At 52.6% G+C, this 25,464-nt stretch overlaps 1 protein-coding gene and 1 long non-coding RNA gene across 8 annotated transcripts in view; one reads left to right on the forward strand and one right to left on the reverse strand.

Annotated features, from left to right (window-relative positions):
- Positions 1–20,392, reverse strand: CDIP1 (cell death inducing p53 target 1). 7 transcript variants are annotated; one of them, XM_040255931.1, is made up of 6 exons: positions 20,261–20,392; positions 3,354–3,436; positions 2,780–2,884; positions 2,529–2,684; positions 1,918–2,191; positions 1–1,809 (listed from the first exon to the last, which is right to left on the reverse strand). In XM_040255931.1, the coding sequence occupies exons 3-6, from the start codon at positions 2,862–2,864 to the stop codon at positions 1,698–1,700; spliced, it is 627 nt and encodes a 208-aa protein (XP_040111865.1). In that variant the 5' UTR covers positions 2,865–2,884; positions 3,354–3,436; positions 20,261–20,392; the 3' UTR covers positions 1–1,697. The 7 variants fall into 7 exon arrangements, with proteins under 7 accessions (XP_040111865.1, XP_040111852.1, XP_040111858.1 ...); XM_040255918.1 differs by lacking the exon at positions 20,261–20,392 and adding an exon at positions 19,911–20,039; XM_040255924.1 differs by lacking the exon at positions 20,261–20,392 and adding an exon at positions 19,911–20,039 and having other exon boundaries at positions 3,310–3,436.
- The window catches only part of LOC120874532, a 12,591-nt gene continuing 7,387 nt past the window's right edge, over positions 20,261–25,464 (forward strand). The window contains exon 1 of the long non-coding RNA XR_005723661.1: positions 20,261–20,345. This is a non-coding gene — a long non-coding RNA (uncharacterized LOC120874532). The remainder of the gene's footprint in view (positions 20,346–25,464) is intronic.

Below are 25,464 nucleotides of genomic sequence, written 5' to 3' on the forward strand. Positions count from 1 at the left end.
TTTATTTAAATAGGAGTTTATTACCTGTTCTATATATTGAGAATCTGTGAAAGTGTTACTCAGAAAAGAATTAAATGGTGGGGACACTTTCCAGTAACTGACCAAGCCCACCCACCTTCACAAGTCAGATAAGGGGTGGGGGCCCAGCTGCCTGCCCACCCCAGCAGCCCGCAGACCCGACGCCTCAGCCCCGGTGGCTCTGTCCTGCTCAAGGCAGCGAGGGTACCTCCCCACAGGGTTGATGACCCCGAGCTCTGGCTGGCGGGGGTCTCCAGGTTGCAGACCCCATGGGCAGGTGTGTGGTGTGGAGACGAGTGATATTATCAGTAAGGAAGCTTGATGGTGCAGTCACGGCTTGGCTCCGGTGGGTTTAACCAGGGACTGAGACACCAGCATTGTCCCTGGGTAGTGGGTTCAGCAGAAGCACTGAGACCCTGAGGTCTTGACCCCCTGCCTTCCAACTACCTGCAGGCCCCCCACCCTCTTTCCCTCACAAAAGAAGGAAGCCAGGCAAGAGAGCAGAGGCCTCGGGCAAGGGAGTGAAAGGGCCAATTTAATGAGGAACTATCAACTGAGACTGGCCACGGTTCACAGTGACAGGAGGCCATGCAGTGGCTGTGCAGGACCAGGAGGGGGCGGCAGGATACAGCGGTCCACGGGAGCAAGTCACAGACAAACCCTTCAGGAAACGGTGTGTGCTCAGGCCCAGGGCAGGGCTGGTGGCCACCGGGGCACCTCTGCCACTTGTGGCTGCTCCTTCCTTGTCCCAAGCCTGTCCCCAGTCCAGCGCCATGGCTGCTAGCCAGGGTGCAGGGCCCTGTGGGCACCAGGAGGAGGGCCCATGGAGAGTGCACTGCAGAGCCCAGAGTGCCCACAAGGAAGCCCTGCTCTGTCATCTCTGGTCCCACCTGGGACGCTCCAGGCAGAGGCTGTGCCCACACGCTGTGAGGACAGGGTATAACCAGATGGCCCAGCTCCTGGGCATTCCTTCTGGCCCCAGCAAAGGCCGGGCTTCACAGAGGTGTGGCTGAAAGGGAGCTGGGCAGGGGCCATGGAGAATCGCTTCCTGGCAAGCTAGCGTCCAGTCCCTCACTCCGTAGCCTGCAGGTGTGCTGACCTCTATATACCCCAGATGATTCCTGGGCGCAGTTAAGAATTCCTGAGTTCTGAGGGCCAGAGTCATTGCTTCTGCCATCATGCCTGCCTCTAGCAATCACAAACTCAGGCCTGCCTGGGTCTATCCGCCACTTTCAGCCCAGCAGATCAGAAATGACGGTGGCTGTGGGCTCGGCCCCGCTTTGGGGAACCAGCCACGGCTCTGCCTGCTTTTGGTCCCAGGGAGACTCTGGACCAAACCTGTACCTGGTACAGAAATGGAGAAAAGACCCCAGCAGGGAGGACCATGTGAGAAGACCACTCCCTCTCGTCTTCTTGATCACAAATGCCTAGCATGCCAGCAGCACGCAAGCTCAGCGCCATCCCCCACTACTCGCTGGCCCTTGGCCTGAAATCCAACAGAATTTTTGCCACTAGAGTCAGATGCTCAGGGAAGGGCAAGGCGAAGAGGACAAGACTTCCAGGGGACGGACCAGTGGAACGGCTTCCAACCCCCAGTGGGAGCAGGGAGGTGAGCCACTGAGAGTAGGGGGCGAAGCATGGGGGGCCAGACGGACAGCGGGGAGTCCAGGCCCAGCCCGTCAGCACAGGCGCTTGTACGTGTAGATGTAGGCCTTGCAGCTGGGGCACGTGTGCGTCACATCCTTGAAGTCATTGATGAGGCAGGGGATCAGGCAGCAGCCCAGGTCACACCTGCATCAGGAGAGACAGGGGCCTGAAGAGCAGGGGCCGAGCGCCCAGCCCCCTGCAGGGCAGCAGAGGTGGGCACGGCGCCACCCCGTGGGTGCCTGCACCACCTACCCCATGAAGCAGCAGAAGAAGCCCAGCACGAAGTTCATCAGGCCGATCTCATAGGAGATCTTGGTGGTGATGGCCTGCTGGCAGTGGGGGCACACTGTCTGCACGGGCGCGCCCTCGAAGATCTCTCCCTGCAGCACGGTCACAGTGGTGGCAGCCCCTGAGGGGACCAGCACCGTGGCCGTGTGGCCCCCGGGGCCAGCGTAGGGCCCTGGCGGGTAGGGCCCCGGCGGGTAGTAGCCCATGGGTGGATGGGGACCCGGAGGAGGGTAGAAACCTGGAAACAAGATGGAGCAAAGGCGGGTTATTGGCGGGCTGGCCACTGGCCCCACAGGAAAGGTGAGCACAAATCCCTGAGCCTCCAGCACCCCAGGACACAGGCCCGGGGCCCAGGCCACCATCGTCCTTCTCCCAGCCTCTCCTGGTCTCTGTCCCAGAGGACAGAGAAGCTCCCCGTGCCGTGCTCTTGGGCACCTTCCCGTGTCTGCTGTCCACCTGCACGGTCGGCCCTCTGCCCTTATGTTAAACACCCACACAGATTGCTGGCCAGCAGCAGAGGCTGGCCCAGCTGCCGACGTGGGGTGCTGGGCTGGACAGGTTCCTTTCCCTCTTACCTGGAGGCATGTAGGTGCCGTCCGCGTTCACATGGGGGGGGATGAAGCCAGGCTGGGGCATCGGGTGACCGGGCGGCTCATAGGGTGGGGGGCCGATGTCTGCAGGGGGCAGCGACATGCCCGGTGGGGGCTGCATCACAGCTGGGGAGGTGCGGCCTGGACGGAGCGGGGGAGGAAGCGCAGAGGCATAGCTGTTGGAGGGCGCTGCTCCAGGTGCAGCTCCCAGCATCTGCAAAGGGCATGGGACCTACCTGGCGTGGGTGGAGCACCACTTTTCTCCTCCAGAAGGGGGGCTGTGGGACCCCCAGGATAAGGAGGGGGTGGATCATTCGACATCTTTGCTGCTTCTCCTGGGCCTGGAGGAGAAACCAGGGTGCAGGCTGTGCTCCCAGCTACCCCCACCCCGACACAGGGCCTTCTGTGGCTCCTCCCACGGGTGTCCCTTGCTTTTGGCCTCAGGTCATCTTCACTCATCTCCCCACACAGGTCTCATCGCTTGGTATGGGCCGGGGCCAATCCTTTGGGAGCACAGACTCGGCTGCCCCCAGGCCCTGGAGATGCCCCACCATTGCCAAGGTAACCCAGCCTAGAGCCACCATCCTACAATCTCCAGAAGCATGAGCCTCAGGGGTCGCCCACACTTCTGTGTGGGAGCCGAGGGCAGGGGGGTGGCCTGGTGAAGGGGGCGGAACCCAGCAGCTCAGGAACCTCATCTAGGGTGTTTCAAGGGCAGTCCAACTGGGTCCTCTCCGCCCCCTCCCTGAGGGGGCACCAGGCTGACCTCCGTGCCAGGGACTGCCTATGGAGGGTCGGGCGATGCTTTACCTCTGATCCCAGGTACTCAGAGGAGACAGGCAGGTGAGGCTCCTTCCACCGCCGGCCTGGGCGAACACGCAGGGCTCTGGGAGCTGTTTCGGGGGGAGACCCACAGGCAGCGCCCTCAGCACCAGGGCAGAGCTGGCCCCGGGCACCTGGCCCCACGCAGCCGTGGAGCCATCCTGTGTCCCTACCCACGCCCAAGCTCCCCCTCCCCTCCCCACAGCTGCTGTCCCCCCAGGACCACGGCCAGTCCTCCGTCCTTTCCCCACCAGCCCAGAGCAGCCCCCGCACGCCCACATGCCCTGCGGGAAACAATCAAAACCGAGGGCATCTCCCCCAGCAGCAGCACAGTGGTGTGGTCAGGGAGTGGACGTTGAGAAGGAAGGAGGCGTTGTTGGTCTTGGGACATACTCTCCCTCATTTCCTCCACAAAGTTCACTAAAAGCACCTGGTGCTGGAGAAGCAGGCCACCTTCCCACCCCGGGTCTGCTCTCTGTCTCCTTTAGTAAGACACTTCCTTCAACTCTCCAACAGCGTGAAAGCCCCTAAATTAGTAGCATTTTAAAGTGAGACATTTTTTTTTAACTGAAATAATGTGAACTAGGAAAAAGAGCTACAGGGGGTCCCCAACAAGCCTGCTGAGGGAGAAGGAGCCTGGAGTCAGTCAGTTTAAATATTAAATGTAACAAACCAGTGGCAGGGCCAGAAGGACTGAGTCCAAGCAACAAAAGTGAAAAAAGATAAAATCAATTTTATCAAAATGTAAGACTTGTGCTTCTAAGGACACCATCAAGAAAGTGGGAAGACAGCCCACACAATATAGGAAAATTTTTTCAAATCAAGTATCTCAGGGACCTGCACCATTTAGGATACATAAAGAACTTTCCTAACTCATTAACAGAAAAGATGAGTCAGTTTTTTAAAATGGGTGAAAGGATGGGAACAGACATTTCTCCAAAGATAAACAAATGCTCAATAAGCACATGAAAAGAACCTGAACATTGTGAGTCAAAAGGCGACTGCAAATCAAAACTACAGGGTACCATTTCCTACCTACTGGGATGGCTAAGATGAAAAGGACAATAATGAGTATCATGTAGAGAAACTGGAAACTCTACCCCCCTCACTGCTGGCGTAGCTGCTCTAGAAAAACAGTCTGGCAGTTCTTCAAGAGTTACCGAGCAATTCCGCTCCTAGATATATACCCCAAAGAACTGAAAACTCATGTCCACACAAAAACCTGTGCAAGAATGTTCATAGCAGAATTACTCATAATAGCCAAAATGTGTAAACAACTCAAGTGTCTATCAACTGATAAGTGGATAAACAAACTGGCCGTATCTATACAGTGGAATATTATTCAGCCATGAAAAGGGATGAAGTACGGACACAGCTACAACCTAGATGACCCTTGAAAACGTGATGCTCAGTGACAGAAGCCAGACACAAAGGACCGTGTATTGTATGATTTCGTACATGAAGTAAATCCAGATAATCCACAGAGGCGGAAACCAGATTAGTGGTTTCCAGGGGTTTGGGGGGCTGGTCTATGGCCAGTATGGAATTCCTTTTGGGACGCTGTAGATGTAAAACTGGAATGATGGTTGCATGATTCTGTGACTATACTAAAAACCACTGAATCGCACACTTAAAAATTTTTCAGCTGAGTCATGATCTTAATTCTCTGACCAGGGGTTGAACCTGTTCCCCCTTGCACTTGGAGTACAGAGTTTTAACCACTGAACTGCCAGGGAAGTCCCTGAATTGCACACTTTAAATGGGGAAATCATGTGGTATGCAGATTACTGTATGTCAGTAAAACTTATTAACCTGAAGGAAAGCACAATTGCCCAACCTTATCATCCTAATGCAGCCAGTCTCTGCATGTCCCTGCCAGTCTGCACAGGCAGCCAGGTTTTTATATAGTTGCTGTTGTGATAAAGTTAAATCCTTTTAACATTGTGTCACATATATTTCCTCTATCCTGTAAGAATCCATGATCACAGATTTTAGTATTTCCAAAAAGGGGCCCATCCCTGTTTACTTGACCAATCCCTATTAAATCATTTAGAAGGCTCCTTGTTACTGTCATAAAACAATTGCAACACCTTTGACTAACGCTCTTTCCCTGTCTTGGATTATTTCCTTGGCCTAAACATGCCAGAAGTGAGATTATTAGGTCAAAAAATATAGACATTTTACACCTTCTGTGAAGGATGATGCTGACTTACAGCATACACTTTGAATACTGTTAATCACTGATTTGTAATGTTATGACACTTGGTTTTGTCGCACCACCCCCAGCGTCACCCAACACCGAACCTGGGGCAGACACTGCCACAGGGCACCGCTTTCCCGCAGGCCCCGCCGCTCCTGTCTCCTCTCCCCTCCACACCCACCCTGCAGCTGCCTTTCGAAGCCACGGCAGAGCCTGGGGGGCAGGCCCCTCTGCACCTACGACCAACACAGCCTAGCACAGAATATTTCAGTCACCCTAAAGTGAGATTCCCCAGTGGCTCAGCAGGTAAAGAATCTGCCTGCGATGCTGGGGACGCATGTTCGACCCATGAGTCAAGAAGATCCCCTGGAGAACGATATGGCAACCCGCTCCAGTATTCTTGTCTGGGAAATCCCATGGACAGAGGAGCTTGGCAGGCTACAGCGCATTGGGTCCAAAAGAGTTGGACACGACTGAGCACACAGACACACAGTGGGATGGAGCCCATCTCCAAGTCTGTCTGTCTCTGGACCTATTTCCTGCTATATCTCATCGCGCCTTCCCCAGAACAGCAGGTGCTGGGGGCCTCTGGGGTGGGACACAGGGCCAGGCACTTTCTACAGAGCCCGGTCTCCCCACGCCCCTGCGTGGAGTTAACAGCACATGACTTCTGGCCCCAGGAGGCAGCCCTGGCGTCCTCTGCTTCAGCTCCTCCTCGTTCACTGCAGAGCACGCAGCTGTTGAGCCAGGGCCAGGGCCTGGCCAACTGGTGGCAGCCAGAGGCAGCCCGGGGTCTCCCTGAGGAAGCCGGGAGGGCCTGGGCCCGGGCCAGCAGGATGTGCTCCTCCCTGGCTCCATCGCCTGCTGGAAACTCGATTCGGTAGTCTGAGCCGTCAGGACACGCACCCTGTGTGGGGAGGGCGCCAACCCTGCCTCCAGGGTCCCCACTCCACACAGCACCTGCTGAGGGAACACCAACACCATCTTCTGGAGGAAGGCTGGGAGGGCAGTGTGGGGCTGAGCCCCGTCAGCACACACACGCAAGTTCCTGGAGGATGAGGAAGGGCGGGGGGTGAGACAGAGACAAGTGGGAGGACGGTGGCGGCCAGACGGAGGATGTTCTGACATCAGCTCTGCCAGGGCCGGCTACAACAGCCGTTCTCAAGGTTTTTGGTCTCAGGACCCCTTAACCCTCAATTATTAAGGACACCAAAAAGATTTTGTTTTTGTAGGTTATACCTATCAATACTTACGTTACTAGAAACCAAAAATGAAGAACTGTTAAAAGTATTTGTTCATTAAAAAAATTAACTCATTGCATGTTAACAAAAACTTAACTACTTTCCAAAACAAGATTTAATAAGAAGACTGGCATTGTTTTACATTTCCACAAACCCTTTACAAGTCTGGCTTAACATCATTTAAAAGTCTACAAATAACAAATACTGGAGAGGATGTGAAGAAAAGGGAACCCTCCCACACTGCTGGTGGGAATGTAGATTGGAGCAGCCACTACCGAACAGTATGCAGGGTCCTCAAAAAGTGAAAAATAAAGTTGCTAAATGATCCAGCAATCCAACTCCTAGACATATATGTGGACAAAGAAAGAAAGTGAAGTTGCTCAGTTGTGTACGACTCTTTGCAACCCCATGGACTGTAGCCCACCAGGCTCTTCCATCCATGGAAATTCTAGGCAACAGTACTAGAGTGGGTTGCCATTTCCTTCTCCAGGGGATCTTCCCGACCTGGGGATTGAACCCAGGTCTCCTGCATTGGGGGCAGACACTTTACTGTCTGAACCACCAGGGAATCCCTCTTTCTTTCTTTTCTGGACAAAACTCTAATTCAAAAAGATGCATGCTCCCCGATGTTCACAGCAGCACTATTCACGACACTCAAGACGTGGAAACACCCTAAATGTCCATCGACGGATGGATGGACAAGATGTGGTGCATATACACAAGGGAATACTACTCGGCCATAAAAAAGAATGGAGTGGTACGATTTGCAGCAGCATGGATGGACTGAGATGGTCACCCTAAATGAAGGAAGTGAGAAAGATGAATACCATGTGGCATCTCTTACATGTGGAATCTAAGTGAGACTCGCTCAGTCGTGTCCAAACTCTTTGTGACGCCATGGGCTATACAGTCCATGGAGTTCTCCAGGCCAGAATCCTGGAGTGGGTAGCCTTTCCCTCCTCCAGGGGATCTTCCCAACCCAGGGATAGAACCCAGGTCTCCCGCACTGCAGGTGGATTCTTTACCTGCTGAACCACCGGGGAATCTAAAATATGACACAAAGGAACTTACCTATGAAGCACAAGCAGACTTACAGACAGACAGAACAGACTGTGGCGCCATGTGGGGGGGGGGTGGGGCAGGAAGGACTGAGAGTTCGGGATTAGCAGATGCAGACTCTGCAAAAGGGATAAACAACCAGGGCCTACTGTATAGTAGAGGAACTATATTCAACAGCCTGTGAGAACCAGAGAAGAATATGAAAATAATATGTATGTATAACTGAATCACTGCTGTACAGCAGAAATTAACACGTTATAAATCAACTATACTTCTATAAAATGAAAAAGTCTGGCTTAAGAGAGGACAGCTGGATGCCTGTATCTGCTTCTCCATCCAATCTGTTGTGATGTTTTGGATGAAGTATGAGAAAAGCCAGCCTCCTACAGTAAGCAGCTGGAAAGGAGGGAGGGACCGAATAATCTTTTCAGCTGATTGTGGATATTCTTCAACACCACACCCAAACTTGACAGTTCTTAAAGGTTATCTTCAATATGGAATACGAATCTTTCATAACAAAATTTTCCCTATTACACTGAAAACATCACTGGGCTACCTTGTATTTGGAATGGCTCTTTCACACATGGCTGGTTTTATAACAGCATGCCTGGGTCATTTGGAAAATTCTGGCCCACATTTATGAGCCTGATTATGTAGATCTGGCAATGTCAAGGCATCTCATATGATATGCCCCTCTCAAAAAAAAAAAAAAAAATCACATTGTTAGTATCACCATCAATCCCATCAGAAAAGTCTTTACTACTGGGAAGTTGTCAAGCTCACAGCAGCAAAAACAAGTTTTCCAAGATTTTAACATTTTCACTTGAAAGCTCAAATTTTATCACTGGCAACACATACAAAAACAAAAGGTCAGTTGTTTTCCTTGCAGCCTCTTTGTCGCCTGAATCCCCAAGTCCGAATAACTATAGTCTGTGTGTCAGCTGTTATTTTAAGTAAATGTGGAGCTCCATGAAAACGCCAGCTGAGTAGCTGGGCTCACAGCTCCAACAGCTGCTCCCGTGCTTCCCCTGAGGGACCCAGTATGCTGCATGCGCCTCCTCTCATTTCACCACACAAAACATTAACAGCGTGCACCCAAGGGTCCAGCTAACACACTCAGTCATTTTTATTGCTTTTCCTTCAGTGAAGCCTGCAGGGACACAACCACGACAATCACTGGCACAGCGGGTACCACACCTTGAGTTAAGTCCCACTGCTGCTGCACCACCCCTTCGAATGCCAACGTGATGGTAACAGGCAGAATAACTAATAACCTCCGAGTGTCCTTATAAACACAGTTCTGACCTTCAGCCCCTGGAAAATCTCAGGAAGCCTCCAGGCGACTGCAAGTCACTCTTCAAGAGCTGCTGGGCGAGAGGAGCCCCAAGCTGGTAAGAGGGTACCTGCAGGCAGAGCAGGTCAGGGCTCCACAGCCAGAGGGACTGAGAGGGGACCATCCCAGGGGGCCTCCGAGCAGACTGCTGTCACTCCAGGGATGTACCTGCTGCCACACGCGCCAGACTAGTTCAGACCCAGCTCTCCCACTCTGCAGCTGTGTGACCTCACTGAGCCTGTTTCCTCGTCGGTAATCACACCTACCACTCAGGGCTGGAGCAAGTTTTATAATAAAGAGTGTGTGCGAACTGCCGAGAGCAGTAGCTTGCAGCCTTGCTCATGAGAACACTGAATAAATGGCCCCAGTTATTGGGGTTGATTATTATGAACAACATCCAACAGGAAGGAAAACAACACAGGCACTGCCACCTCTGCCACAGCAGCCTCTGGTCCCCCAGGATCTTGGGGACCGGTGACCCAGTCCAGCCTGAGTGCCCGGCCTGCAGAGGTCACCGAGGCCCGGCAAGTGGAGGCCGACCTGGGGGCCCCTGAGACACCTTCTGAAAAGGAAGACAGCCCAGCAGTCCTCCTGAAGGGCCAGCTCTCTTTCCCAGCATTTGCCCTGGCACTCCATGGCTGCAGTGCCCGTGGAAGGGTACTGGGCCTGGACCCTGGCGTCCACCTGGGGCCCTGGAGGCAGCAGCTGCAGGGCCGAGTTTCCCAGAGCTGGGCCAGCCTGCCCGCTGCTCCAGGAGCTCACCCCCCAGCTCCTGCAGCCACGGCACCATGATGCCAGCTGGCCCCAGGAGGCAGGTTCTAGGCGGCTGGCCAGAATGGCTTGGGGCTTTGCCAGGAAACAGAAAGGCAGCCTTTCGCCTTGTCTTCAGCTCCTGTCTGCTGAACCAAGGAGGCGCCCACTGCTCTGGGAGGGGTGCGGGGTCCCGGGGTCCACCAGAGGACAGAAGCACTCAGGCCTTGTGAGCAAGCAGACCTTCCTAGGCCTGACCCCCACCGCCCACACCCCCCACCCTCTTGGAGGTGTCCCTCTTTCCGAGGGCTGCTCACCAGGGATGGCCACTGGCTCCCTGGGCAACGCCATGTAACCCTCCTGTTCTCGCAAGTCCCCAGGGGTGGGCTGAAGGACAGTCTGTGTGATGGCCACTTAACAGAAGCTCCTGGAGCGGACAGTCCTTCTTTTGGGAATAACCAGCGTCTGTTGGTGCTGCTGCTGTGTAGCACCTACTTCATGCTGGGCACAGGCTGGGAAGTGACAGGGAGTAAGAGGCTTGGTCCTGCCTTCCAGAAGCTCACAGCTGAGTTGGGGAGACCAGAGTCAAAGACACACCCCAAACCCCAACCCCAAGGACACAGCGAGACCAGTGGTACCTGAGAAAGTACGCCATGAAAGTATAGGCAGACCAGACCCGTTCCAGGAGTCAGGGGACATCTCTCCAAGTGAGCCAGGCGGGGGGGAGGAGGTGGGGTCAATGCAGGCCAAGGGGGAGGGCAGGGACAGCGGCAGGACAGAGTCACAGGCCTCAGTAAGGAGGCTGTGCCCGGGGTGGGCAGCCAGACAGCAGCCTGGAGCCATCGAATCTCAGGGTGGCCTCAGAAGCACAGGGCCAGGGGCTTCCCTGCAGCGCTCAGACCTGGGAGCCTCCGGAGGACCAGGGCAGCAGTACCTGTGTGAAGATGCTCTCAGCCCATCTAACAACGGGTGCCCACGTGACTCGGTTCTGGCCGATGAGTCACACAGGTGACAGACATTCTCGGAAGGTGCTGAGAGGGAGCCGCCCCACCCGGAGATGGACCCCCTGTCCTTGGGCCTTCCTCCTGCCTGCTGCCAGGAGGCTGAAGGCTACAGCTCTGCAGCCACATTGACCACGAGACGACCTCGGGAATGGAAGCTGTGCAGAGGACAACTGAAGGCGCCCGGGCCCCGGATGACCATGGAGACACCCTCCCAGCGCTGACCACCTCCCCTAGCCTGCAGTGAGAAACAAGCTCACTTGTTTTCACCAGTTATTTTGGGTTTCTGAGTAAATGCAGCCAGACCCAACCTCAGTATCTAAGGGAAACAGAGAAGCTGGTTTACAGCAATTCTCAACCCACAGCAGCCAGAATCTACTGATTCTGATTGGTACATTTCCAGTTGATTATTTTAACAAGGAAGGAAAACAAGTACTATTAACAATAAACAGTGCTCCCTGGGCCTGAGGCTTTGTAAACAAGAGGTCCCTCCCTGAAAAGCTCCCACAAGGACTTTCGGAGGCCTTGGCTTCCTCTAGCCCACACCGCCTTACTGAGCAGGCCCGGCAGGCCCGGGTCCACCAAGTTCAGCACCGGTGGGACTGGAAATCCTGGTCTCTGCCCCTTTTCCATTGTCCTTCCTGATAGAGGCAGGAGCCCAGACAGCATCACTGGTGGCTGTGAACCATTTCTTCATCTTTACACTTGAACATGGGTGTATCTGATGCCTTGGGAATTCTAAACACTTCAAAATGGGCTAAAGACACGGAAAGGACCAGAAAGCAGATCTTGTTTTCCCATCTGGCTGTTCTCTCACCAGCCCCACACGCTCCTCTGAGCTCCATGGAACTGACGTATGATGGAACATACATCAGCCTAAGCCAATGGCCCCAAATACCACAGCCTGGGCCCTTCCCCAGGGAGGCTGGAACCCTAATGGCACAGGTCAAGCTGAAAGTGGAGACACCTCGCCTGCTAGTGCCCAGGTGTCTGGCCACCTGATACTTCAGAGTCTCAGTCTTCCCATCTGTGAAATGGCAGCAGCCGCCCCAGACCCACAGGGTTGTGTCAGTGAGGTCGTGATGAGAAGAGCAGGTAGCACTGTGTTCCACAAACACAGACAATGCTTTACATACATACAAACAGCTGTATTTATGGAGCCTCAGCAGAGCGTGGGAAAGGAAGTATACAATGAAACAGAAAAGAGAGAATATGCTGGTTGCTCTTCATCGGAAGGAAAATCAAACGGCAGACAGGACTCCAAGAATGGTCTGGGCTAAAACAGCTGTAAGACTTCTAGGAACCGTCATGATGACGACAATAACAAGCACAGGGTGTCTGCCACACTGAAGCTGGCTAGAGCCGAGGCAAACAAGTCTGACCCCACGGAACAGAGGCAGGGGCACCTGGGCCACGCAGATTGGGCGGGTGCACATAGCTTTTCTGGAGGACAACCCCACTGCCTGTACCTTCTCCCACAGTCAGTCCATTTCGAGGCACCTGTCCTCGAGGCACACGCACGGAGGGGCTGTCCCCTACTCATGCGCTGGAGTCTCTACTTCAGTTTTGTAGGGATTTGGTAACAACGGTCAGTTCTCTGTGCCAAGTCCCTTCCCAGTGCTCTAGTAAAACTGAGGGGATCCAGACCTGTGAAGCTGGGACATGAAGACCACCCAGGGTAGTTCCAGGTGGCACTGGTGGTAAACAATCTGCCTGCCAAGGGACTTCCCTGGCAGCCCAGGGGTTAAGTCTCTGTGCTCCCAATGTAGGCGACACGAGTTCGATCCATGGTCTGGGAAGTAAGATCCCACATGGTGCACAGTGAGGCCAAGTACCTGCCTCCCAATGCAGGAGACGTAAGAGATGTGCATTTGATCCTGGGTGGGGAGGGTCCCCTGGAGGAGGGCGTGGCAACCCACTCCAGTATTCCTGCCTGCAAAATCCCCAGTCAGAGGAGCCTGGCGGGCTACAGGTAGTTCCAGCCTTGGATACCCCTCCTGGAGAGCCAGCAGAAGGTCACCTGGCAGAGGCGGCGGTTGAGAAAATCTCAACAGTCAGATACATGAGCAAACTGAGACAGGGCTTGCCTGAGACACGAGCTGGAGAGATCTCCTGCCCCCGAGCCCCCGACCCCGGCAGGACCAGGCTCAGAAGCTCGGTTTCTGCTTCTACTGCTGGCACAGAGGAGGAAGTACAGACAGGAGGGAACAAGAAGCCAGGGCCAAAAACAGATGCAGCTGCAACCACGACTGAATAAACAGGACAGCCGCACCTGCTGGACAGGCAGGGCTCGGTAACCAGAAGGCGGACTAATTTTAGAAATGCGATGAGTCTAAAGAACCAACGCTTAGGCAATCAGAGTGGAACCCTGAAAAGACGAAGTCCTTACCGCTGCCTTTGTTGAGCCGACACGAAATGGAAGGCAGCTCTGTGCCCCACTATACCACCACGGCGAGCTGACGCAAAATGGACAGCCTTGCAGTGGACTCTAGTTTAATTGGTTACCTCAGATCAAGACATCCAGCCCAATCCAGGGAAAAGGTTCTAGGCCCTGAAGTGCACCCCAGCCACATGGCCACTACAAGGTCCTCCAGCTGTAAGAGTCTTATTTTGGACACAAACGACTGCTGGCCTCACCAGCCCAGGCGAGTAGCTCAGCCAGGCCTTGCCCAGGTCCCCCAATTCCGTCGGGAAGGAGTGGATCTCTATACTCCCGAGAGAAGGCTTTCCCTTTCTGCCCTCATGAGCTCTAAGGTCCTATATGCACCCCTCGGGAGCACGCAGAGGGAGCGTCTCTGTGTCACAAAAGTCCCTGTGTTGCAGGCAGTCTCATTTCTCACACTAGGCGCTGCCGGGAGGAGAACGTCTGCCTCGGTCAGTCCAGCACGGCACGCTTCTAAAGGTCACCTGGATGGAGTCAGTGAAAAGAAAAAAGTCCAAAGCCAGCAGACTAGTAATTATTCCCAGGGTGGGACCTTACCATTCCAATGGTAAACAGCCTTTGAAAGGGAGTGCGGTAAGAAGCTGTGTACAGGCTGACACACAGCAGTCCAGGGACACACTCTCCAGAGGAAACGTCCCTACATGCAGCAAGGGGTGCCCACACGACCAGCACTGACAATCCCCAGGGGCTGGTGTCCAGAACAAGGACATGGTGTCCATAGAGGTGAAGGGGAGAGCAGGAAAAGCGCTCTGGGAAACGTCAGTGGGGAGCAAATAGAACCAGCATTTGAAATTACACTACATGGAAGCTTAACTAAATTCCTGTCACTCTAAATGGACATCTGACCTGAAGAGTTGACCCAAGCCGTTTGGAACAGAATTATTCTGGATCTCCTCTTTGAGGAAGTGGGAACCCATGTTATATCTGAGGTTGCCTTATTTTTGGCCATGTGTGTATTCATGCATCTAGAGGTCACCTTGCAGGCAGCAAGTGTCTCTAGGGATCACCAAGTCCAAGGTGTCAGCTGACATACATCTGGTCTTCAGACATTACTAAGAGCCCACAAAGGCAGGCCTGGACTACTCATCAGGCTCTTTTCTAAGCCCTGAAGATGAGGAAACAGCTGTCCACAAACTAGTGGGGGAGGGGCCGTGAGACACAGAAACTGGTAAAATACATTAGTAGGTCAGCTGGTGAGGCCTGCCGCAGTGGAAGGACAAGCAGGGAAAGGAGGGCTTTTCTGAGGCGAATCTTCAAAAAGACAGGACTGAGGTGAGGAGAGAGACTCCCCCAGGGCTGGTAAAGAATCTGCCTGCCATATAGGAGACCTGGGTTTGATCCCAGGGTTGGGAAGATCCCCTGGAGGAAAGCATGACAATCCACCCCAGTATACTTGCCTGAAGAATCCCATGGACAGAGGAGCCTTGCGGGCTACAGTCCATGGGGTTGCAAACAGTCAGACGCGACTGAGACACTAAGCACCAGAGCGGTCCCACCCAGAGGACTGGAGCGTGCCTATACACCCGTGCAAGGGGAGTGAGGTGGAGGGGTCCCTGCACTGTCTGGGATGCTAACGTGGGTCCCCGAGTCCTGAACCCTACAGTGCTTGGCACCCACCTCCAGTAGGCACAGGTCCCAGCCAGTGTGACTGGGACCACAGAGAAATGGGTCCCAGTGGGGGCCCCACGCTCTCCAGGAGGAGCAGGTAGACAGACGACCTGAGCTCAGAAACCAAGGCCTGCCCCGAGCGCCAGAGCTGAGAAGTGGTCACGTGAACAACACGGAATTCCTCTGGTTCCGGGATTAGCCAACTGTATTCAGCAGAGCCATTACTACCCAAGTTTGTTTGTTTATTCTTTCTTAGTGACTGCCTGCTTGAAAAGACTTAACATTCTTTACCCTTTAATTCAGCCAATACTTCACAGTGGCCTTCCATGGAGGCCACTCACTGCCCTGGTCCCAGCCCTCAGGGAGCTGCAGATGGAGGCGAGGCTTGCACTTGAGAAAAACTTAAAAAGATACTCAGCAAAACCCAAGACCTGTGACGGCAGGTGCTGCGGGTGAGAGAAGGGTCGGTCTGTTGGCGGGAGGTGGGGGCGCCCTGGGAAGGCTTCAAGGACCGGGTGAGCCCTAGGTAGGCCCTGTAAGGAAGTGGGCTGGGGTTCCAGGACTGGAACTAAGAATCACTAGGAGGAAAGAACTGTAGTCAAGGGCCCAGCTGCCCCAGGCAGGCCGGCAGGTCCTGGAAGGCCGGGGTAGTGCCGAGGGTCAGTCTCTCCACGGCCCCAGGCAGCACATCAAGTATCAGCTGACAAAGTGATACTCCAGGTGGGAGCTCTACCCACAGTCCATGGGCCCTGCATCAGGGAGCAGCACCCCAGGCCCCAAGACAGATGTCTGGGAGGTGTCCCAGAGCTGTCTCTGCCCCTAAACCCTGATCTGTAGGCAAGCCAAGTGAACACCATGGTTCAAAGAGCTCTCAGATCTTATCTGCTGGTCAAGATTTAAGGTCAAGGTTCAAAGGGAAAAGTCTGGACTTGGCTGTATGTTCCAGATCTCTTTACCACACTACACTCCAGACACCCCTGACTGTAGCTCACTCTCTTGCAAACAAACCAAACCCTGCTCGCACCAAAGACCCATCCCTCAGGCTCCAAACCTTCTTTCCAGAAAATCGAGCTTCTCCTATACCTCCCTGTGGAGGGATCCCCTGTCCCTCACTCTTGGGGCCCCGCTGGAGAACACCTCATTGCCCGGGGGCGCAACTCAGCCCCTGGCACAGCAGTGCTGAACAAGCAAGTCAGTGAGGGAAGGCTTCCCACCAGCCTAACCCCCCCAACAGGGCCAGAGCACAGCCTCCATCAAGAAGGCCCACACTGGCTCTCCAACGAGTGTGTCAAATATTCAGACGAGAAAAGAAATGCTTTTCTTGAGCCACAGTCAGGTCCACGGAGCCATTTTCACAGGGGAGCCCCCATTTCCCTTCAGGCCTGCCGTCTCAGGGCTGCTGGGTTTGGGACCCTGCTCTGCCATTACGTGCCAACCCTGGGCAAGTCACATGGTCCTCTGGCTGCATCCTCAGCCGGGGGACGCAGAGGTGCTTGAGCTAGGTCTGCAGCCCTGGCACTGAGTACGATGACCACACACGGATGAGGGTTCGACCAGGTGGGCACAGGGCGCATACAAAGCACACACTGCAGATGGAACCTCCTTCCTGCTGCCTCCCCAGCCGGCAAGGCTGCTGCTCATACTGTTAACTTCAACTGTGACAACCCTCTTACTTCCTCCTGAAGTGATAACAGGCTGGGACTCTCCTCAAACCCCACCCAGGGCCACTCTTCCACCCTTCCCTACCTACTTCCACTTTCCCTGGCCTGTTTTCTCCTGGAAGGAAAGACACAGACAACAGAGCAGATTTGAGTTTGGACTGAATCAAAACTTACTGGCCATGTCAACTACAAACTGGCACTTACCAAGACCACTGCCAACGAGGGAGCAAACAAAGGCCTTTGCCATCTGCCTCCACTGAGACTGAAGCCCATGCTGCTATGGCTGTTGACCTTCAACAACCCCTGAGGGAGTTCAGGGCAGAGTGAGGCACTCTGTGCTCCAGGGAATCTGGTGGGACAGGTCTTTAGATAGTTGCTTGTTTTTAGGGACAGATTTTATGACCTCAATCCTTGCATCTCCTCATATCTAGAGAAGCACTAAATCCCTTTCTGGTGACATCAGACCCTCATGACCAACCAAAAACCTTTTGTAAATTGAGTGCTTCATGGTGTTGAACTCCCCCTTCACCAAAACCTTATATACTGACCTTCCCCCACTGCCACTCTGGAGCAGTCTCTCAGAGCTATCTGAGATGCTGCCTCCCAGGCTGCAGTCCTCATTATGCCCCCAAATAAAACTTAACTCACAATTCTCAAGTTGTATATCTTATTTTTTAGTCGACAGACACAACATGGACCTAGCACGTTCACAGCTTTTCCTGGCCCCTCATGACACCTCCCTGGGGGTAAGAATGGATGGTCTGGACCACCCAGTGGACAGACCACGTGAGACCTCATAGCACCCACAGATCGGGAGCACCAGAAAAAAGTGATACGACATGTTTTCTGGAAAAAGGAAGCTCTGGAAAGGCAGATGCTTTGTTGCACAGCTTGGAAGTGACAAAGGCCTCCAGCGTGGGCTATGGAGTCCACGCAGTGCTGGTCCCAGGACCCCAGCATTGTCACCAGAGACTGATGACCCAGAGAAGGAGAGGGAGTAGGTCCACAGGCTCAGGAGCTGATGGATCCTGCATCTCCTCATGTGGGTGGCCCTCCCAGGGGGCGAGGCTCTGCCTACCAGAGGTCCCCGGCCAGGTGCCCCCTGCCCTCTGCAGCACTAAGTTGCACCACAGCCTCTACCACTTTCAGGGGAGATGTGTCTTGGAGGATCCAGTCTATGCAGGGAGGAGGAGACTGCAGGCGTTTGTGGGATCCTAGAAACTGGCCCATTTCCATGCTGTGCACTCCACTTCCAAGTCTCTTTGTGGGGGCACAATAAGCCTCGCGCCACCACTGCCAGCCTGGCTCTCCTCCTCTCTCCTCCCCACTGAGGGCCAGTGTCCTTTGCAGTGCTCCCACGGCATGCTGGCTGCTCACTGGCACAGCTGCCTCCCTCCTCATGAGGGCAGAGACATTAAAATACGATGCCACAACTTTAACTGGCACGCCTCCCTGTGTCCTATAGGAGTAAAACTATGTCTGTGCCCTTTCAGTAGTGTTTCTGAGAGTGGAGATGAATTTTCCCGGGCCCTGTCTCTTCTCTCCCCTCAGATCACTGAAGAGGGAGGGTTAGCATTAGTGTCTATGGCTATGGAATAAAGTACCTGGGCCCAAGGGACTCATAGCTTCACTGGGCTATGCAGCCCTGTGCTCCTCGAGCATTAGGAAACACACCGAACCAGCAGGTTCAAACGGAGCAAGAAAGCAGGAATGGCTTCCAAGCTGACCACCTGCATCAGTTCCTAACAACTCTATCTGAGGGACAACCTGGCCATAAGGACACCTTCCATTAGGTCCCCTTCAAAACAGTTCTGTTCCCTGAAGTAGCATTCACACAGTTCATGTGTTCGCCCTTAGGGTGATTCTAGAATCACCACTGCCTGTTGTTTTTTTCAAATCTTTTCAAGAGCACATATGAAGTTCTTTCCTGGTTCCAGAGGTCCCATCCTCAGGTCCTCAGGGATGACAAACAGAAGGACTTTCAAGTATTCGGACAGTTAAAAAACAAGAGGAAGAATTCTAGACTACTGATTGCTATGCATGTTTAACCATCAGGGAGGGAAACAGACAGATATCCTCAACTCACCCTGATGAGGCGGGATGGTTAGAATGGTGATAAAGTATAATAAAATATTGGACATTCTAGATGGTGTTCTATGGGCGGTCACGGTAAAATTTCTTCAACTTTCCTGTACATTTGGAATTCTTCAAAATTAAACATCTGCCAAGGCAGAGCTGGTGGGCCTCTCCCCATCCAACTCTTATCTTAGATCAGCCCTGAGGAAAGGAACAAAGCAGTAGAAGCGAGGTCACACTTGCCAGGCACTGCCCTGCCCAGCAGCTCACAGGAAACACAAAACTGGTCAAGACACTATCCTCAAGGTCCTCCACCCTCCTCACTCTAAGACAAAGGTTCTCAACCCCAAAGGAGCCCGAGAATTATCTGGGGAACTTATTAAGTAGAGTCCTGGGGCACGTAACTGCTGTATCTGAACCTCTGGGGGTGGATCCCCCTAATCAGCCTTTTGAACAAGGGCCCCAGTGACTGACGCAGAGGACTTTAGGCCCACAATGGAGAAACTTACAGCCCCTTGCTCCTTACCTGACACCTCTTGAGAGGCTACCTGGGAACATTTATAAGAAAGCAAAAACATGCCTACCCTTAATTCAAGGGTCCAAACCCGGACTCGCATGATGCTGTGAGTTCAACTACAACAAGGTCTTCAATGGCATGAGGCTGGGCCCAAAGCCAGGCCAGGTCACTGCCTCCACCCCCACCCCCCACCCCCTCCCCGCCCCTAGCACTAGCATGTGTGGCCGAAAGCGGGCACAGAGATTTACAGATGTAGGCGGGCCGGGGAGGGCGGGGGAGGCAGAGACGCCCGAGGCCCGGCGGGCCTGCCAAGGTCACCACGGAGCCCAGCAGAGGCTTCTTTGTCACCGAGACCCTCCGCCCGAGCCCCTCTCCTTGAGGGAACAGCCCCTGAAGAAAACTGGGGGTGGTACTTCCCCAAGCTTGCCTGCAAGGATGTGGGAGGCATGATGGCGGGACCCCAGGGTCGGGCCGGCAGCCCCTGGTGCATCGACCCCGCCGCCCGTCCGGGCCTGGCTAAGGTGTCACCGCAGCCCCGCGGGTGGCCGGCCAGCCTAACGACGGTACGACGTCAAAACCCCAAAGCCGCTGTGGATCGCATCGGCGTCCTGGGAGGAGGCTACTGACCTGCTGCGCCGCCCCCGGGGTCCCTTTACCTCGACAAGCCGGCCGCCCCAGGCCGAGAGAAAGCAGAGACAGCCCGGGTCCAGGTTGTCTGTCTCGGAGGACAAGACCCTCAGCCCCGCGGGGCTTTACGCGCAGAATGCACCCCACCTCCCGCCCAAAGGCCTCTGGGAGATGTAGTCCGTTCCAGGCCCTTGAGCCGCGTTCTGCGGGCCAGCGGGGACCACAGTGCCCGGCGTGCACCGCGCGGCTGCCGCGGGCGGGGGCGGAGAGGGGGCTTCGCAGCCGGAGGTCGTCCCTCTCCCTGCGAGGGCCACGAGCGCTCAGCCCTGCTCCCGAGGGACTCCACGGGAAGCCGTCTAGAATGGTCGGGGCGACTCACCGTCGCCGCAGCACCGGCGGCGGCCGCAATACCAAGAACGACCACCTCCGAAGCTCGTAGTCGGGCGTCTGTCAGAAGGAGGCGGGTAGGCTTTGGAGCAGGGCCGAGACCCGCGGCGTTACGGCGAGGGGCGGGGCCGTGGGGGTCAGCTCAGGGGCGTGGCCTCAAGGCCGCACGTGACTATCCCTGCGGGCCTCAGGCGAGCGCCAGGGTTTCGGCCCAGACGAGGCACATAGCGGGACCTGAGGGTTGTCAGATGAGGTGACTTTGTCAGGTGAGGTGACTTTGTCAGGTGAGGTGACTGGAAAATCACGGGAGGTTTACCTCCCGGTGCACCAGTCCCCGCCCCTACACTGCTCCCCCAACTCCCGTATCTGCCAGATCAAAACGCACCTGCTGTCCTTCCAGGCACGTTTGTTCCTTTATTCCACAAGTATTTATTTTATAGGCACATGGGCGTTATGTGGACAAACCCAGGTGGGAACGATGATGGTTGCGTGATACGGAGATTCCAAGCAGAGCTTAAATGAGACAACACACCGTCTTCTCCTTTCAGCTCTCATACCGTTAAGTGTTTCTCATACCGTTCAGCGTGTTAGTAGGCATTTTTTAAATTAATTTTTTTGTGTGTGTGGCCCTGTGAGGCGTGTGGGATCTTAGTTCCCTGACCAGGGATCCAACTGGTGCCTCTGCATTGGAAGCGTGGAGTCCCAACCACTGGACCGCCAGGGAAGTTCTAGAGGGCATATTTAATGCCATATTCCCATTTTTGTGCTTTTGATTGGTTCTGCTGTTTAAAATGGCCCCCGAGCATGGTGTTGACGTGCTGTTCAGTTTTTCTGAGTACCAGAAGATCTTACACAGAAAATACTTATGTTAGGTCAGCTATGCAGACATCAGTTATAGTGTTGTTGGTCTTGAGGTCAATGTTATTGAGTGAAATATATATTAAATAAAGTATTTTTAAACAGAAACACTCAAAACATGGTTATGTGTTAATTAGTTGATGCAAATATTGTGACAAGTAGCTGACAGGAATCTTACCCTGCATTTCCCTGGGAGCAGTGGTTCAGTACAGTAATTCCCCTACATACAAACAAGTTCCATTCTGAGAATGAGTTTGTAAGTCCAATTTATTCCTTAAGTCCAACAAGTTTAGCCTAGGTACCAAACTGACACAATTGGCTATACAGTACTGTAATAGGTTTATAATACTTTCATACAAATAATAGACTAAAAACAGAAAAATAAAGAACACATTTTTAATCTTACAGGACAGTAGTTTGAAAAGCACTGTAGTATACTATTTAACAGCTGGCATACAGGGGCCGGCATCGAGTGAACAGGCAAGAAGAGTAACTGACTGGAGAAAGGAGGGGGTGGGAGATAGCAGAGCTGATGGATCATCAGCAATAGGAGACGGAGGGCAAGCTGCAGTTTCACTCACACCTGACACAGATGGCACAAGTTCTGGTTCCTTGCTGGATTCAATTCTACCTACCCTCCTGAGAACACAATCCAGTGATGTCTGGGTAGTAACTTTTTTTGTCATCACAGATGACAGGTAGCACTGGATTGCATTCTGAATGGCTGCTGCAACCTTTGTGTACCTTTCTGTGTTCAGGTCCTGTGCCTCAAACCCTAACAGTGCTTCCTCAAATAAGAAAATCCCCATACCATTTCCTGCATCGTGACCCTCTTCTGTTCTTCAGTCACTTCTTCCTCTTGTCGCTCCACTCAATTATTTTCACTTTTGCTTCCATTGTTATCACTTGGTGCTTCTTAGGAGTAACAGCTACATCACTGCTGCTTTTGCACTTGCTTTTGGACATCCTGGGCCTGAGATAAAGATGCTGTACTATTGTGCTCTATACAGTACTGTACAGTAAAGCACAGCCACTTGTAGAGGATGCAGGCATGTGACAGTGTTTGCCAGACACGTGAACTGACGTACATGACTGAACGTGCAAACACACATTCACATCTTTGAAAGTTCAAAACTTGAATTTTCATATGTAGGGGGCTTACTGTATTCACTATTTCAGTATTTACAGGGACATTTTAAAGAATAATTTTTATTTTCTTTTTTTCTTAATCAGGTAATTAGGGATTTAGATACAGTTTATTGTTAATATCTAAGTCTTTGGTCATTTTTAATTTACCCAGATAATGTTCCTGCTTTCTTTTTTCTTTTTTTCCCACTCCAAATGGCTTGCAGAATCTTAGTTCCCTGACCAGGGACTGAACCAGGACCCTGGCAGAGAAACCACTGATCCTAACCACAATTCCCTGGTGAGGGAATACCCACCACTTTTTTAAAAAATTGAAGTATAGTTGATTTACAATGTTGTTTTCATTTCTGATGTACAGCAAAGTGATTCAGTTATACAATATATTCTTTTTCATTATGGTTTACTACAAGATATTGAATGTAGTTCCCTGTGCTATATACCATGCTGCTAAGTCACTTCAGTCATGTCCAACTCTGTGCGATCCCATAGACGGCAGCCCACAAGGCTCTCCCGTCCCTGGGATTCTCCAGGTAAGAACACTGGAGTGGGTTGCCATTTCCTTCTCCAATGCATGAAAGTGAAAAGTGAAAGTGAAGTCGTTCAGTCGTGTCTGACCCTTAGCGATCCCATGGACTGCAGCCTACCAGGCTCCTCCGTCCATGGTCTTTTCCAGGCCAAGAGTACTGGAGTGGGGTGCCATTGCCTTCTCCTGTGCTATACCATAGGACCTTGTTATTTATATGTTTTATATATAGTACTTGTTTGTCGTCGCCGGCGGCTGCGACGGCACACAAGCGCGGCCGAGAGGAGCTACCCCACGTCATGCCCGAGGGGCTGCAGCCTAGAGGAGCTACCCCACGTCCAAGGTCAGGGGCAGCGGCTCAGAGTGCCAGGCTGCGGCGGCGCCGGAACACCGAGAGGAGCTACCCGATGCCCGAGGTCCGGGGCAGCGGACGAGAGGAGCTACCCTGCGTCCCTCTGAGGTCAGGGCCGGCGGCTGGGAGGAGCTACCCCCCGCCCGAGGCCAGGAGGAGTGGCTGCGTGGGCACAGGAGGGCCTAGAAGAGCTACTCCACGTTCAAGGTCAGGAGGGGCGGTGGTGAGGAGATAACCCCTCGTCCAAGGTAAGGAGCAGCAGCTGCGTTTTGCTGCAGCAGCCGTGAAGAGATACCCCGTGTCCAAGGTAAGAGAAACCCAAGTAAGACTGAAACTATAATCACAGAAAACTAGTCAGTCTAATCACACTAGCACCACAGCCTTGTGTAACTCAATGAAACTAAGCCATCCCCTGTGGGGCCACCCCGGATGGGTGGGTCATGGTGGAGAGATCTGACAGAATGTGGTCCACTGGAGAAGGGAATGGCAAACCACTTCAGTATTCTTGCCTTGAGAACCCCATGAACAGTATGAAAAGGCAAAATGATAGAATACTGAAAGAGGAACTCCCCAGGTGAGTAGGTGCCCAATACGCTACTGGAGATCAGTGGAGAAATAAGAATGAAGGGATGGAGCCAAAGCAAAAACAATACCCAGCTGTGGATGTGACTGGTGATAGAAGCAAGGTCCGATGCTGTAAAGAGCAATATTGCATAGGAACCTGGAACGTTAGGTCCATGAATCAAGGCAAATTGGAAGTGGTCAAACAGGAGATGACAAGAGTGAACGTTGACATTCTAGGAATCAGTGAACTAAAATGGACTGAAATGGGTGAATTTAACTCAGATGACCGTTATATCTACTACTTCAGGCAGGAATCCCTTAGAAGAGATGGAGTAGTCATCATGGTCAACAAGAGAGTCCGAAATGCAGTACTTGGATGCAATCTCAAAAACGACAGAATGATCTCTGTTTGTTTCCAAGGCAAACCATTCACTATCACAGTAATCCAAGTCTATGCCCCAACCAGTAATGCTGAAGAAGCTGAAGTTGAACGGATCTGTGAAGACCTACAAGACCTTTTAGAACTAACAAACACCCCCAAAAGATGTTCTTTTTGTTATAGAGAACTGGAATGCAAAAGTAGGAAGTCAAGAAACACCTGGAGTAACAGGCAAATTTGGCCTTGGAATACGGAATGAAGCAGGGCAAAGGCTAAATAGAGTTTTGAAAACACCCTCTTCCAACAACACAAGAGAAGACTCGACACATGGACATCACCAGATGGTCAACACCAAAATCAGATTGATTATATTCTTTGCAGCCGAAGATGGAGAAGCTCTATACAGTCAGCAAAAACAAGACCAGGAGCTGACTGTGGCTCAGATCATAAGCTCCAAATTCAGACTTAAATTGAAGAAAGTAGGGAAAACCACTCGACCATTCAGGAATAACCTAAAGTGAGAAATAGAATTAAGGGACTAGATCTGATAGATAGAGTGCCTGATGAACTATGGTCTGAGGTTTGTGACATTGTACAGGAGACTGAGATCAAGACCATCCCCATGGAAAAGAAATGCAAAAAAGCAAAATGGCTGTCTGGGGAGGCCTTATAAATAGCTGTGAAAAGAAGAGAAGCGAAAAGCAAAGGAGAAAAGAAAAGATATAAGCATCCGAATGCAGAGTTCCAAGGAATAGCAAGAAGAGATAAGATAGCCTTCCTCAGTGATCAATGCAAAGAAATAGAGGAAAACAACAGAATGGGAAAGACTAGAGATCTCTTCAAGAAAATTAGAGATACCAAGGGAACATTTCATGCAAAGATGGGCTCGATAAAGGACAGAAATGGTGTGGACCTAACAGAAGCAGAAGATATTAAGAAGAGGTGGCAAGAATACACAGAAAAACTGTACAAAAAAGATCTTCACGACCAAGATAATCACAATGGTGTGATCACTCACCTAGAGCCAGACATCCTGGAATGTGAAGTCAAGTGGGCCTTAGAAAGCATCACTACGAACAAAGCTAGTGGAGGTGATGAAATTCCAGTTGAGCTCTTTCAAATCCTGAAAGATGATGCTGTGAAAGTGCTGCACTCAATATGGCAGCAAATTTGGAAAACTCAGCAGTGGCCACAGGACTGGAAAAGGGCAGTTTTCATTCCAATCCCAAAGAAAGGCAATGCCAAAGAATGCTAAAACTACTGCACAATTGCACTCATCTCACATGCTAGTAAAGTAATGCTCAAAATTCTCCAAGCCAGGCTTCAGCAATATGTGAACCGTGAACTTTCAGATGTTCAAGCTGGTTTTAGAAA

The sequence above is a fragment of the Oryx dammah genome, unplaced genomic scaffold, assembly GCF_014754425.2.
Source record: "Oryx dammah isolate SB20612 unplaced genomic scaffold, SCBI_Odam_1.1 HiC_scaffold_2, whole genome shotgun sequence".
NCBI classification, from domain to species: domain Eukaryota; kingdom Metazoa; phylum Chordata; class Mammalia; order Artiodactyla; family Bovidae; genus Oryx; species Oryx dammah.

Bases quoted from the DNA above. Each gene is read 5' to 3' on its own strand.
- CDIP1 (XM_040255931.1), bottom strand. From the start codon at position 2,864: ATGTCGAATGATCCACCCCCTCCTTATCCTGGGGGTCCCACAGCCCCC. The intron at 2,685-2,779 runs GTAGGTCCCATG...CGCTCCGTCCAG, and splicing joins TGGTGCTCCACCCACGCCAG to GCCGCACCTCCCCAGCTGTG. The intron at 1,810-1,917 runs GTAGGTGGTGCA...CTCCTGATGCAG, and splicing joins TTCTTCTGCTGCTTCATGGG to GTGTGACCTGGGCTGCTGCC.